Source organism: Anticarsia gemmatalis, chromosome 14 (genome assembly GCF_050436995.1).
Source record: "Anticarsia gemmatalis isolate Benzon Research Colony breed Stoneville strain chromosome 14, ilAntGemm2 primary, whole genome shotgun sequence".
Lineage (NCBI taxonomy): Eukaryota > Metazoa > Arthropoda > Insecta > Lepidoptera > Erebidae > Anticarsia > Anticarsia gemmatalis.
Genome location: NC_134758.1, coordinates 5,340,128 through 5,354,795, shown reverse-complemented (window position 1 = coordinate 5,354,795; position 14,668 = coordinate 5,340,128). Strand labels below are relative to the sequence as shown.

At 41.0% G+C, this 14,668-nt stretch overlaps 1 protein-coding gene across 1 annotated transcript in view; it reads left to right on the top strand.

The window, feature by feature from the left end:
- Positions 1-14,399, top strand: part of zfh2 (Zn finger homeodomain 2) — a 119,880-nt gene extending 105,481 nt beyond the window's left edge. The window contains exon 5 of the mRNA XM_076122679.1: positions 10,890-14,399. Coding sequence (XP_075978794.1) covers positions 10,890-11,509 — 620 coding nt within the window. The 3' untranslated portion in view covers positions 11,510-14,399. The remainder of the gene's footprint in view (positions 1-10,889) is intronic.
- Positions 14,400-14,668: the final 269 nt, after the last annotated feature.

Sequence of the window (14,668 nt, the reverse complement as noted above, 5' to 3'; positions counted from 1 at the left end):
AGAGACGCATTACCGGCCGGGTTTAGGGTTGTCCCCTGTTTTTTCAATTTAAACCGTTTGACAAGCCGCGCGTCGAACGCAGCTATGGCCTTTCCGATGCCATACAATGGCAGTTTTCAATAAGATTGGTTACACTACACTAAGCAATGCAATCAATCAAAATTGCATCGGTTGATAGACTCAACGCACGCTCGCCCCAACCTACCCACGATCATTTGCGCACAAGTACTCGCATTTTATGTGGTTTACTACAATGTTATTTAATTTTATACATATTACTATACTTTGCACATGATTGTACTGAAAGATAAAGAAATAGTACTTATTATTTTTTTCATTTCAATAGAAACAATGTCGAACTTTAAAAGCATCTACAATAAATGTTTTCTATTCGCTTCTACGATCATAAATGTACTTCAATTTTATCGTCCGACAAAAAGCTTTGAAACAAAATTCAACAAAGCCTGACTAATTAATGAATATTACACATGGTAAGTTGTTCACACCTCCATCACGCTATAATATTTACTGCGCAATTACAAAAAGTAATTAATTAAATTGAACACTTAACCGTTTCACTGGATCGCTTCGTAAACGGGGCATGAAATTCTTACAAAAACCAAACAATTACTTGATATCTTGAAGGTAATGACAGCCCTACTAGTAACTAGTGTTGTTACTAACACCTTGCTGTCAGATCGTAATTATCGGTTTTAATAGACGGTTTTTGAACCTGTTGTTTTTACGTTAATTGGTGTTAACGTTTTTAAGTGGTTAATACGTTATTTATAGGAAGGCAGAATATTTTAGTTACGGTACTGTGGGTTTCTAAGTTAAACCATCGTGATACAGCCCGTTTATAAAGTGTTACTGTAATATCATTCAATAACTTTGATTTTAAATTATGATTCAACTATACAGTTTACTTTGTCTTACCTACCTAATAGATATTGAAACTAAAAATAATTGCAGTGACAAGATGAAAATATAAACACCGAATCTACCGTGATTGAAAATTATTTTACCGTGAACTTTGCATTTGGAAATGGTTCAAAGTTACTCCTTCATCTTACAGAAGGATTCGGTAATAAAAACAAATTTATGATTTATAAAACTAAAATTAACAAAAGGTACTACGTCCAAAGTTTCTAAAACAATTAAGACGGCAAACTAAATAATGATAACGTTGTAAAATATGAAGAGCCACACCCCTAATGTATCACCTCTGAATAAATAATTTATCAAAGAAAAAACTGTAAGAGAAACAGTGGGAAGTTCTCATTAATACTAATATAATTGGTAGGCTGTAATTTCACCCGTTTCAAACAACAAATTAGTGGATTATGAATGCATGAGGTACGCCCTCGCCGCGTGTTCCGAACATTTCTTCATTTGTCTTTGTAAAAAGCGTTCGTGTATTAATTTCTACTTTTTGTTTTTTTTCCCCTTTCGTTTTTACGAAGTTCTACTGTAATTATAGTTTACGTTGCTTCAAATAGCTGTTGTAACTTGATAAGTAGTTGTTTGGACTCTGTATTTATTTAACCAGTACTTAGTGGTTTTTGGTTTTTCTACGTATTTTTTTTATATTGCTACATTTTATCACACAATACAATACAAATAATGTTTATTAAAAAGCATGTATTCAATTTATTTTGAAATATTGGCGTAACAACATAATAAAAATACCTATTTACGTAATCATATTTATTTATCTCAATAGAGTCAGTTCACATAGAACGCGCACAAACCTGCTCGCGACTTTACCTAAATAATAAATTAAAAGTCACTTAAAAGATCACCGTTGTTGTATTATCTTGTAATGTAAGGAAGATTTAGTAAGAAGTAATCAACTTCTCGTCAATGAAACACTAAGATTTCGATAACGTTGCGATACTTTTAGATTTCACTTTAAATACGAACAAACAGAATTATAAATAGCAATGCCTATTTCAAATAACAATTCATACACAATACAATTTTCTTTCACAGCACTTTATAAAATAACAATAGGTAGTAGAACGAAACAGAACCTACTCGCACACTGACCTACCACAACTTTCCCATGAGTTTTCCTCCCCTAATTGCGAACCCTAACGAAGCATCGGTTAACCCTGCAAACACCGGCATGCAAATTAACCCTTTCTCCACCAGCTTTGCGCAGTTTACAACTGCTTTATTGAATTAAAGCGAACTGGTTAATAAAAGGGTTGAGGGATGATACCGTTAGCAAGATTTCGATGCCTATTAATTAATAAGGCCCTCCGGGGCCTGTCATTAGTTTGTTGTTTAATTATTTAAGGGTTGAGGTCACAGTGTTAATGGGTTAATCGTTTTCTTTGATTTGTCTTGAGAGGGTTGGATGATTGTTTGTTTGGGTTGATCTTTTAGACTTTTTGTGAGGTGTGCAGGTGTGTATGATGTAGATATTGTTGATATTTTGATGTTGGTTATACCGGCTTCAGTTAGTTATACTTTAGTGTTGTATCACTTAGTTACTAACTAAATTACAAACTAATGTTGTTTGAATACGAATACGCTAACTACATTATTTTTAAGTCCCAACGGTTCGTAGCCGCTAATAGAATTGCTAATGACGTTCTTACCTTTAATATCTTCAAGCAAAAAGTGTCAAAGTAATTAAAACAAACTTCGCAAACTGCTACTGTTTAAAATTTCAAAAGTTTAAAAGGAAACCTCAATTACAAACTCGCAAACACCTTCAAGACATTTTCATAAACACGGTATAAAAACAAAAGTCTTCCCTCAAATCCGTGGTAAAAGCTTTGAAATCAAAAGTTTCCCGGCAGGAAAAGCCGGGCTTGTTTAAATGAGCGAGTGTCCGCCCGCCCATCCGCGTTAATTGCTTAATCGCGTCGTTGGGGGCGGCTTTAATTGGCCTCAGCCTGACCACTTAAGTCCGACACAGGGACCGACAACTGCCGACAATTTCCGACGACGACCGACAAGTTCCGACAACTTTGAGCTGTAATTACAAGGCGAGATGTTTAATTACGGTCGGTTGGTCGCTCGGACACCACGAATTAATTACTCAGTCGAACGCTTGTGCCTGAGGGTTCGTGTTACCTTCGAGAGTTTTCCTTTCAGTGGGAAAGTCGGTGGTAAAGCGTTGTTTTATTTTTATGAATAATTAACAAGGGGAAATGTTTAATGATATCGCTTTAATGTTTGAGTGAGGCCGATTTTTGAGGGGACGAAAGATTTTTAATTATTTTAACTTTTGCTTAACGCTAACGGTAATGACATAACAGTTAGACAAATTGCATAGCTACTAAGTTTATTTACAGCTGTATAATTTATACTTAAAAGATATAAGGAAATACTTTTAAAAGTTTCAAATCAGTGCAATTATATGATTTTCGTGCGTGGGGAGTTTCTGTCTCTTAGAATAGAACAAGAGTAAACCTATAGGAAACTACTTTCAATATTTGCACCAGACTAATGAGTATCTACGAAGTAAACGCATCTATTCATACATGTTCTATACACACGTATTCACCTATTCACTAATTATAACCGAAGAATGAGGATACGCGAGTGGAGGCGGCAGTTAGTTGCAATGATGTCCACCGGACACGACGCTCATTGGTTAATGTGACCGCTTCTAGCCTTTCTAGGTCACACGTTTAGGACACAAATACCAAACAGTACTTAATACCGAGATAATATCTACATCAAAGTGCATCATCATTCATAAGATCTCTAGATCCGTGTTACAGAATAATAAATTGTATTATTTATAAGTTGTATGAATTACGAATCCGAAGATAACCAACAACCACCGTTGATTAAATTACTTTACCGCATTAGCAATCTATAAGATACGGCTGGAAAATTAAAGAAATCTGAGAGTGATCACCGCTATTGCAAACACGTAATTTAATATCAATCAGCGGTCCGCTAGAAAATGACTCGGAACGAGAAAATTGAATTAAAAGAACACGGATGCTAACAAGTCTCGATTACAAATTAAACAGGCTGGGTGTCAGCGGCTCTACTCCGCTGATTTAAGGAGATGAAAAAGAATCTAATTACAAGGAGAGTCTCCGTACTCGATGTTTAATTGAGAACTTTCAACCTCCCCACACCGTGTTCCTCCCTGAACACTCCCGCGTCCTGTTTGCATTTCCCCCTAATCGCGCTCCGGCGTCGATTACATTTTTTTAACATTTTTTAATTTCGTTCGAGCTTTTAATTTTCTTCGCGCGCGCCTTTTCTTTTATGCGGCGTTTTTCTTTTCCGTTCGCTCGGCGATATTTCTCACCGCCATTATACCCGGCGTAATGAGATTTTCTTTCATTATGTTTAATCTCCCGATTAATTCAAATGTTAATCTCCTCTTTTCACGAAGCTTTTTATGGATAAAACGTTACCGTGTCGAAACTCAGAGGCGTAGCAATCAACTTCGGATTTCGGGCGCGACATTTGAGAATAATTAAAAAACGTGACGTTCTTCCAGCCGAGCGAGCGGCCGAGGCCGAGGCGGCAGCCAGTAGGTGCCGGTACGTACGAGATCGGCTCCACCGATTAGATCGTCAATAATTTAATTCGCAACAAATTCAAAACGCCGGTCCGCCCCCAGATAGGTGCGTCGAAACGTGTCCGGAACGCCAATGGCGAGTCCAGGAGTCGGCAAATTGAAAACACCTCCGGCGCGGCTGTAAACACGTCACGTGATTTAGGTTTTAATCAAGTAGGGACGCACCGCCCCGCCGTAATTGTGACAAATCCTCTGTTTGTCCGAAGAAACTTTTAACTCGGCGGCGGAACGGGGCCGGAACGGCTCTTCGCACGTGCCCCGCTACAGGGAGACGGTTTTTTGTCGACACATGTGCTCCCTCACTCCCCGCGTCGCCGGGTCGGGCTCTTGATTAATTTTTAATATTTTTTCTTCCAGTTCACGTACGCAATTTTCACTTTCCCGCTTAGACAGCGCAGCCTCGATCCTCTCTGTTTGAAATAGTGACGTCACGATCAAGCTCTCAGTCAATCTATTAGACAGTCGCTCTGCTTCCGAGCTCTCTTACAAAAGTCTAGTTGCATCATATGCAGACTAACATTCTTTTGTCTAGTTATCGTTAATGCGTGCCAGTTGTTAGCGTTAAACGTTGTTCGCCCGCGCTACACCTACATACCTCATTAACGAATTAGCAAGACTTGCAATTGTCGCACTTAACAGCAGTAATAAAGTCAATAAAGATTAAACTCGGAGACGCGACGTTTGTATAAATTTTTTGTACCCATCGTCATTGAAGATAGTTCGAGACGTGACGACACGTCGTTGCTATATGAACGTCTAAGTACTGTAATTACTGTGCTCCTTAATGAACAAATTAGAAGGAATATGACACACTCGTTAGCGGGCTCTGTACAGTTAAAGCAGTAATCGGAAGAGCGCACATTGTCTGTAATCTGTCGCAATTATCGCGTGGCGCATATCCCGATTAGACGCGCGGCGCGACGACAATTAGGTCGACGGACATACGCGTTAACCTGCGCAATGAGGATACGCCTAAACACTCGCTCGTTGTGCCAAAACGACGTACGCGCTTATTAACGACCTCAAAGCTAATGGAAAAAATAACCTCCAACAAAAATGAATGGTCAGCACACACAGCCACTCTCCCCTATTTATAAATCACATCCGCACTCTTTGTAAATTCACCTTCGGAGGCCACCCCTCTCCGAGTTCAAAGAGTGCGCCGTCCGGGGCAATGTCCAAATTATAAATTCGCATTAGATCGGACGCGCACGGTTCGTTTACCATTTCATTTTGGTTCAATATCGCCACTCTACTTTGTTCCACACACTCCCCTCGCCCGCTCGCGGCCCCCCTCCCTGCCTGCGCCTTAAGACGCCGGGAAATATCTGCGTTTTAAGCTATATTTCTTTCATCCCTCATTTTTGCAGTTCGTAGCAATCTGAAATCCAACACGTCCCCCGCAGGGTCTCCCTCCTCCTCGGGTGGCGACCCCCTATTCTTGTACCCGGATAAAAAAAGCGATATCTATTTATAAAATGTACGCACGCATATACGTGTCGTGTGTGGACGCGGCATTAGCGTATGTGTGAGTGGTGGTGTGAGTGTGTGTGCGCCGCCCGCTCATTTGCAAACCGTCTCCTGAGATAACGTCCTCTAGTCGGTTATCCCGTTCTTATTGCCTCCATCTTTCCTTGATTGCTGTGTGTGTGGAAAACTTTGGAGCTCTCTCACTGATGGAAATTGATTTTGTCGCTGAAAACGAAAAAGTTACAATACGTCTTATTTGGAGGCGTGTTGTTGTTAAGTCTTTTCACGATATAGGGTTGCGCAAAGAAAGTATTAAGCTTCTTTGAATGTTTTAGGCTGACGAGTGTTGTTTCATAACGTCGTTTAAATAATTAAAAAGTAATCGTGGGCGAGAGCATGAAGCGGAGAACTATTCTAAATAAGTAATCGGAGGGCGCTCGACGGTGGTGGTGCGGCAGCGACGGTGGCAAGCGTACGGCGCGGCGGGCAGCGCGGCGCTCACGTATGAACGTAATTATAAAAATTGAAGGCAACTCGAGACCCACTCCTTGGGTCTCTCCCTCGCTCCCGCCGCGTCGTGCATTTTTTCGTACATATTAAAGTCCCCGCCGCCCGCTGCCCGCGTCACTTCGCCCCGCGACTCCTCTTTTTAATCGATTTTCCCGACACAAGGGGTGAGTCCTCTGGGGTGAATGTAATTTTTTATGCGTTTTTTTCGAAGGAGGAGACCGTCGCCGGAGGTGCCATTACGCCACGGCTTGTTGAGAATATTTTAATTATAAAGCATTAGCGCGTTTTATGATACCACTCCCGCACGAATTTATAAACGATCGAGAGCTAAAGTAATTAAATATTTGAATGCGGCGAGATTTCCGCGGGGAGTTGAAGGAAGTGGGATAATGGACGTGGCGGGCGTCCGTTCGCGCGTTAATATGATGGATATAAAATTCGATGAAATTATTGGTTAATGGCCGTTAGAATTGCTTCGAGGTTGAAATGGTGTTTCAGCATTTTCTTGTTAAAATTATCTTTGTATAACCGTGCTTTATCTTTTGCGAAATCGAGTAATTAAAGTTGGAATTGCTAAAGCCGTCTGTTTTTTACAAATGTTGTTCGTATCCTGTTAGCTAAGATAGTCTGGTGGCTGATTGATGACTCGAGTCAGTCACTTCGAGCGCTCCCTACTTTCCTCTGTCCGACGATTATCGCTTTAGATTGCGAGACACTTTGTTAGTCCAGCAAAAATAAGGTTTTTCAATTGCTCCCAACTGAGATACAATCAAGTTTCTTTTTCTTTTTAATTCAAATTGTTGTTCTAAATCAAGTTCTTTCTAAAAATCTAATCTCATAACTTGTATTAAAAGTCAAGCCAGTTCTACAATAATATTTTACTTTTCAGACTAGTTTATCAAAAACTTTTCTAGATGGTATCAAATAATGAAAATATAACGACGTAGTCTGAAAAATACATCTGGATCTATGAATATTTTAAACATTCATCTATGTTTTATAAATGTGTAAGTAATACCTACGAATATAAGAAAGAGATAACACGACATCATCACCAGATACACACGAAACATATATTGTAGCAATAATCCTCATAACATTTCCATATTACATATTTGCAGAGTTCCCTTCAACACAATAACAATCGTTAGTACAATTTTTCTTAAGACTCATTATGAACATAAGTAGCGTCCAGGCCCACATGACTTTGAACGTGTCAAGCCGTAAGAAACACGCCACCGGCTAATTCGATTACTGCAATAAGTAAACGCGGTAACAAAGCGGATTCGAGTATTTACACTGGTACCGTGTCCATCGTAGAAACGACTGACACCTAGGGTTTCTCACCTCGCTACTTAGAAGGTGTTAGTGTGCCCATTTGTTGCGTAAGTGGGTTATAATAAAACAACTAATGGCAAACGTTTTCATTAGATAACCGCGGTGAAAAAAATATGTGCATAAAATAATGCATATAACTGCATTACTATTTAATCGTAGAGATGTAACAATTTCAAATATACAAAAATAAAGAATATTTAAAACAAACACATTTCAACCGATTGTTTCGAACCAATATTTTTTCCAACCAACAAGCTGACTTTGAATTCTTTTAGCTACGGCAATAAAAAACCGTATTTGACTTGCCCCCGCAACTTTCACAACACGTAACCATAATGTTAAAATTTCACAACCGTGCAGCATTCGCGTGTCAGCCCTAACCATATATCTAAAACAATCCAATCACGACCGTGACATTCTGACTACGAGCACGGCGACACATGTGCCCTGACCCTATCAATAAGAGACAGATGCAAATACCCATTAGAAATGGAATTTCTTAAATAATTGCGATGCACGAGATCGATCTCACAGGTACAAACAAGGAGTCAAGTTCACGTCTAAGGTCCGTTAGTCTAATTGCTCGGACATGCACGGACATTGATGGGACGGCCGTCAGACTGTCGACCTGTCCCGACTCTGGACGCTTTTGGAATACGCTCCGATAATGTTTAGCTTTGTACCAAGATTGATTTGGTGATAGGGACTTTATGTAAATTGTGGTGAAGCGTTATTGAAAGCCTCCCAAATAGGTATTTACCTTTTTGGTAGGATTAATAAATATTCAATTTGACCCGTACAGGTTGTTTTTTATTCTATTTATATTCCTTCGGTCGAAGCCATTCAGGTAATTGCTTTCTTAATATAGAATCTGATAATATACATCCTATTACCGTGATTACTTACTAACGGTTATTAACTGACGATGTGTAAAAGTATCAGATTACTAAATATTACTTATTAAATCCGGAATCACATAATTATGTGACGATTATACTTCCGTTAATCTTTACGCGCAAGAAGATCGTGTATAGAAAAATGCGTGGTAATATTAAAAGAGAAAATAAAGCGTTAATCCCAAAATAAAAAAGAGTTCTTATAATCTTAAAAAGGAGTCGACGCGATGCTCAAAAGTCGAGCTGTTCGCGAGGAAAGTCTGCAAAATGCGTTGTATAGTCCAATAATAGCATCCCTAATGAGATGTAAATGAGCGAAGAAATACTCGACTCAGGCCGCGTTATAATAACGCGTAACGACCTACAAGTCCGGATTAAGAAGCCCTTTGACTTAAACTTGCCCACTGGACCAAGTGGACGACCTAACCAACCAACTAACATCCGACAATAAACTTTATCACCTGCCCTTAGGGTGCAATTTTATTTGTAAATTTGCTATCGTTAGGTGCGATGTGTGGTCGTGTTAGCAGCACAATAGTGTGGCTATTTTGAAACTAATTGGCAGAAAGGGTTGCGAATTAACGTCAGGGCCAACGTGTCGCGCCTCGGCTTTGTACCACCGACTTGATAAATAACAATACGAATCACAATTATGTTTAGACAGATTATCTTATAAATACGACCGAATTCAACTAGTATAGTAAATGAGGTAGTTTTACAAACGATAAATAACGCACATTACCCTAAACTGTCACATAAACGTCTGTCAATACCAAATACGTTCACCTTTCATTTACTTTGTCCTACATTAGAACAAAAGTCAGTCGTTCAATTAGTTTGTGAATTCCACTTGGGCCATGTACGGCATTCATTACCATTAGAAGGAACATGACATACGTATGAGCAGTACCTAAGGCCTCATTACACAAAACACGACCGGCCAATCAGCCGAACGATTGTTAAGAGGCTGATTGAAAGCTGCTCGGTTTCGCACGGGATTATTCGAGATAGCTGTGCGCGATTAAGGCCGGTATCGCATCTTTCGAATGGGCACAGGTAGATCGACTATCGCCTATAAAGAGCTTAGAAGCGTTAGAAACGGGTCCTTTTTTGTAACTTTTGCAGATTTGGTTTTCCATTAGGAAATGTATATAAATACATAAAGTTTATGATAGTAAATATAAAAAAATATATTTACGATTTGAAGAGTATTGCTTTATGAAATAAAGTTTATCAATGCACAATGGCTTAATGCAAATAAAACGTTGACGTTTATCGCCGTAACGGATTCACAATTTTATTTAAAATTAAATAATACACAAAGCAAAAAATCTATCATACGAGTTCTTTGTTCTCTACGTTCATCGTCAAGCACCACTTTAGCCGTTTCGTTGCTCGTTCGCTGATATAAAACTCGCGATGGCGAGTCGAAAGCTATGTATTATGCATTCGTGAATATAAGCCGCATAAAGCAGCGTCCGAATCAATTACAGAGGCGGGCTGGGCTCGTTAGAAACGCATCACGCATGTACAATCGCCTGGCGGTAAGGTAAACACTGTTTATCTGGTGCTAACCTATTGCGAACAATGGAGCTCCCAATTTGGGCTCGAGAGCTCCGAGATCGACCGATCATGTTTTACTTTTCGTCTCTCCGATGCATTTGAAACATCGACCCTATCTGTATTCGAAAACAAATAAATCCATTGATAAATAATGGGAGATGTAACTTCGCATTGGATATAACTATTGCAAGGACAAAGTTGAAAAAACGTGTAAAATTGTGGCGTCGGTCGAAAGGTCAGTTCACGGCTGCGGGCCGACCCTCGGCCCTCGTTGTAAGTGGATTAACCCCTTTACAACGCGGCTGAGTGTCACATGAGCGTGTGTCGACATTGTCGATATTTGACGCTCTTTGCTTTGCGATTTGCCAATCCCCTATTGGTCATATGATACTTGGACAGATGCAAGATACTATGTCTAATTGTGTTTTTAGCAACGTGTTATGTTATAAATAAGCTTTTATCAATTTGAATTAATTAAAGTAGGAACTATAAATATTTATTTCGTATCAAAGAATTGTTATTAAAATTAATATGTTCATCTGTTGTTCTAGGACCCAGCAATAACCCCAGCCCACTGCAGCCGCAACCTCAGGGCTTAATAGTGGAGACAGGGAATGGCGCGAGTGTGCTGCAGCTGCCGGCGACCACTTTGGAGCAGATCCGGCACATTGCAGCTGACCCTGGTGCGTCCACACTGCGCCTGCCGCCGCCGGCTACTGAGGCACCGGCAGGCGCACGCGAGCTTGACTTCGACTTATGTTACGTGTGCAAGCACTGTAAAGTGGCGTTCCCGTCGCCGGCGCCTCTCCAAGCACACCAAGCCCGCTCCTGCTACGCCGGGCGCGAGGCGGCGCGCGGCGTCATTCGCGTCGTGCAACCAGCCCTCGAATGCCGCACCTGCCCCGGCGAACGCTTCCGCACCGCACTGGAGTTCCGCCGCCACGCGGAGACCGAGCTGCACCTCCGGAACCTGATGCCGCAACAGCCTCCTGTCGCCCCGCCCGAAACCCTCACGCATGAGATGGAGGATGTAGTGAACCAGATCACATTGCTGGCCGCCCGTGCCGCGCAGGAATCAGCGTCACCGAAAGACCCGAACGCCAACTTCTGCGCACCCGGGCCACGCTTCCAGCCTCCCGGCGAGCTCTCCCTGGCGAGCGCCGGACACTAATCCTACACTGAAGAAATGTATAGTTACTATCTATTAGAGCCCCTCGCTCTCTCCGTTGTCCGACAACGCAGCAGTTCACTATTAGCTCTTAATGCTTCTTTTCGTTGATGAATGTCGCCGCGGAAGCGGCACTTTCCTAGTTATATTTAAAGCTTGTAGTCGTTTAAGTATAGGTTAATCGGGAGCCGACCGTTGTTGTCCCGTTTTACACGAGTGTAATGAGGTGCGGTCGAGGCGCCCCGCTCACGAGGTGGCTCGACCGACAGCGCAAGCCGCGGGTCGCGTGTTCCTACCGGCGGCTCCCGCGCCGCGCGCCGCGCACTGGGGGGCGGCGGCGGCGACGCCGGGCCGGCCGCGCCGCGCAGCCGCACTTCATATCATACGTTAGACAGGTTTTATTATATACGTTTATCGTTGCGGCAGCGCGCGCGCCGCGGCCGAGCCGGCGCAGCTCACTCTTAACATCAACTCCCAGGAAAGCAAGTTCCTATCTTTATGGCATATAATATTATCGATATTGATAATTACGATTTAATTATTGTTTAAAGCTATGTAATACATACATATAATCGTTCTAATTTTAGGCATAGATACGTTCTCGTAAGAAGTTCCTGACGCATCGTAAATGTATGGAGATATATATAGTGATATACGTATATGATTTTTTTAAACATGAAGCGAAGTTAGGTACGTATGTTAGGCAGTAGAGCGGTCGTCCTCTCTCGCGGGTTCCACGCTCAGGAAACGGCGTGAACTCACGCAAACGCAACCCAAACGCATCCGAGTACTTGGTGTATTCGGCACACGCTTGTCGTTCGCGCCGGCAGAGAGTGATGTGACGTCAGTGACGTGACAGCGCGGTGCACTCAGCACACTTGGCGCATACTTGGCGCACACTTGGCGCACGCACGCAGTACACGCAGCAGCGCAGTGCGCACGCGCGAGATAACGCCGCGGCTACCGCCGGTACCGCTCCGTGTCGCTCGCCGAGCCGCCCGCGGAGACGCGACGACACCGCGTAGGCTTATTGGTAACAGTTAATTATAATAATTATTATTGTAGCAACTTTTCCAAAACGAACGAACTCGAAACTCGGGCTGCGCGCTAGCGCACAGCCTACCTCGCAAACAAGTGAGTTTATTTTGGAACTAAGTGTGATTCTTGAATTTTTATTGATATTGTAATGATTATTAGTAGTGGCGTAAGTGAGTCCAGTGTCCGAAGGCGTGGGGGTGAATGCGGCGCGAGCGGCGCCCGCGCGTGTCGCGCGCGTCCCTTCCGTCACAAACACCTTCGACCGCTTTGCCGTGTGCGTGGAGTCCCTAATATTTTCGATGGCACAGATCACGTTATTAAAAATATTTTACATATTTACATTTTATCTAGCGGAGTGTACTACAATATTTTATCTACGAGTGAATCCTACTACAACATTGAGTTTGTTTTTTTATAAAGTGCAATGTTTTATTCCACCGGTTGCCGGCGGTCCTTGTTATGTCTATACATAATGATATGTGTGCAATGAGCCGACGTTCGGGCGCGGCGCGACAACTCCCAGCGGCGTCTGGGGTTACACCTCAAGGTTATCATCGCAAATATTACATTTGAATTTGAAATGGATTTCTATATATTGATATTTGACTCGAAATCGACATTGATTATAATGTAACTACAATATTTACCTGACGTCATTATATGATCGTGTGTGATCGTGGAGTACAGGCGCACACGTAGAGACTAGTAGAGAGACTTAGAGGCTGGAGGGTTGGGTTGTCGCGCCCGAACAATGTTGTACGCGAAGGCGCGCGTTTATACAACACAATTATTTTGTTTGATTAGTATTTAGTATTTATTGACGAACTCATAGTTTGTTGTGGCTCGGTTACGTTCAGAGCTCCACCGCGTGTCGACGGTTAGCGTTCCATACGAGATTTATTTTTATTCGGTTTGTAATCGGGAGTATATATGTACGTGTAAGTTTGGTTTAGTGTAGGTGGACATGTCGGTAGTGCGATGTTGTGTCTCCGTGGACGAGAGCCCGCGGAATGAATCATGGTTCCTATGTATATTTCAATATTATCGCATCTAGAGTTTCACTATACTTTCCGAATACAAATTTTAATATTTAAGATTAATTCGGACTAGTCTGTTGTGTCTGCTACTAGAGGTGCCGCCACGGGCATGTTGTTTGTTTATTTCTATATTAGTTCATTACTCTTCAACTCTTATACTTTGTGTTTACTTTAGTATTATTTTTGTTAGAAGTAAAACATTTTGTGTAGATTTTTGAGCCCCTAGATATTACATAATGTTGGTTACGAATATTAGTTTATGATCGTAAAAAGGTAGCATTCACGTCTATCATAGTTCCTAATACTGTATTGTAATACTAAAATTATTTTAAAATTCTTTACTAGTGAAATATACCGTTCCTACTATTTTAAATCTGTGACGAAATGTTGAATGTATACACGATAAAAAATCACATTGTATTTTGTTGGTATGTTATAGCGATGTTCATGTAATTTATTTTGAGTACAGTCAAAGAAACTCTTCTTTGTTTCAAAATGCTGCAAAATATATGTTAAGCGCATAAATGTCAGTAAAAAAGTGAAAATTGTTTGATGTAATAGAAACTTCTATGACTGTACTATTATCCATGTTAATGTATTACTTTGTAATATCTGAGCATAACAAATGTGTGTGCAACTGTCAACTAAATAGATGATTTCGTAGCAATTAGTTTAAGTTTGTCCCGCATGACGTGTGCGTAGCCTTCTACGCGCGTGCTACGCGCCTACGACGCATGCCATCCGTAGCCGACAACAGATTACGAATACATTGTCAAGTGTAAATGGTAAAAATAAACTCAAAGTTAGTTTATCAGACACTGGAGTTTTATTTTCCTTATTTTTCTAAAAGGGTTTGTATATTTTTCAAACAAGAACTTGAACGTAAGTAAGTATATAGAGATAATATCAAAGTAATAATATAAGACGTTCAAATATATTATCACAGTCAATTAAATTGAGAGAAAATTGTACGAAAAATTATTGTTACACAAATGGATATTGGTATAATTATATCCAGTAAGAATTATTGACGCTGATAATTTATAACGTAAGTATAGAAAGTAAAAACAAAGAATACATTCCGACA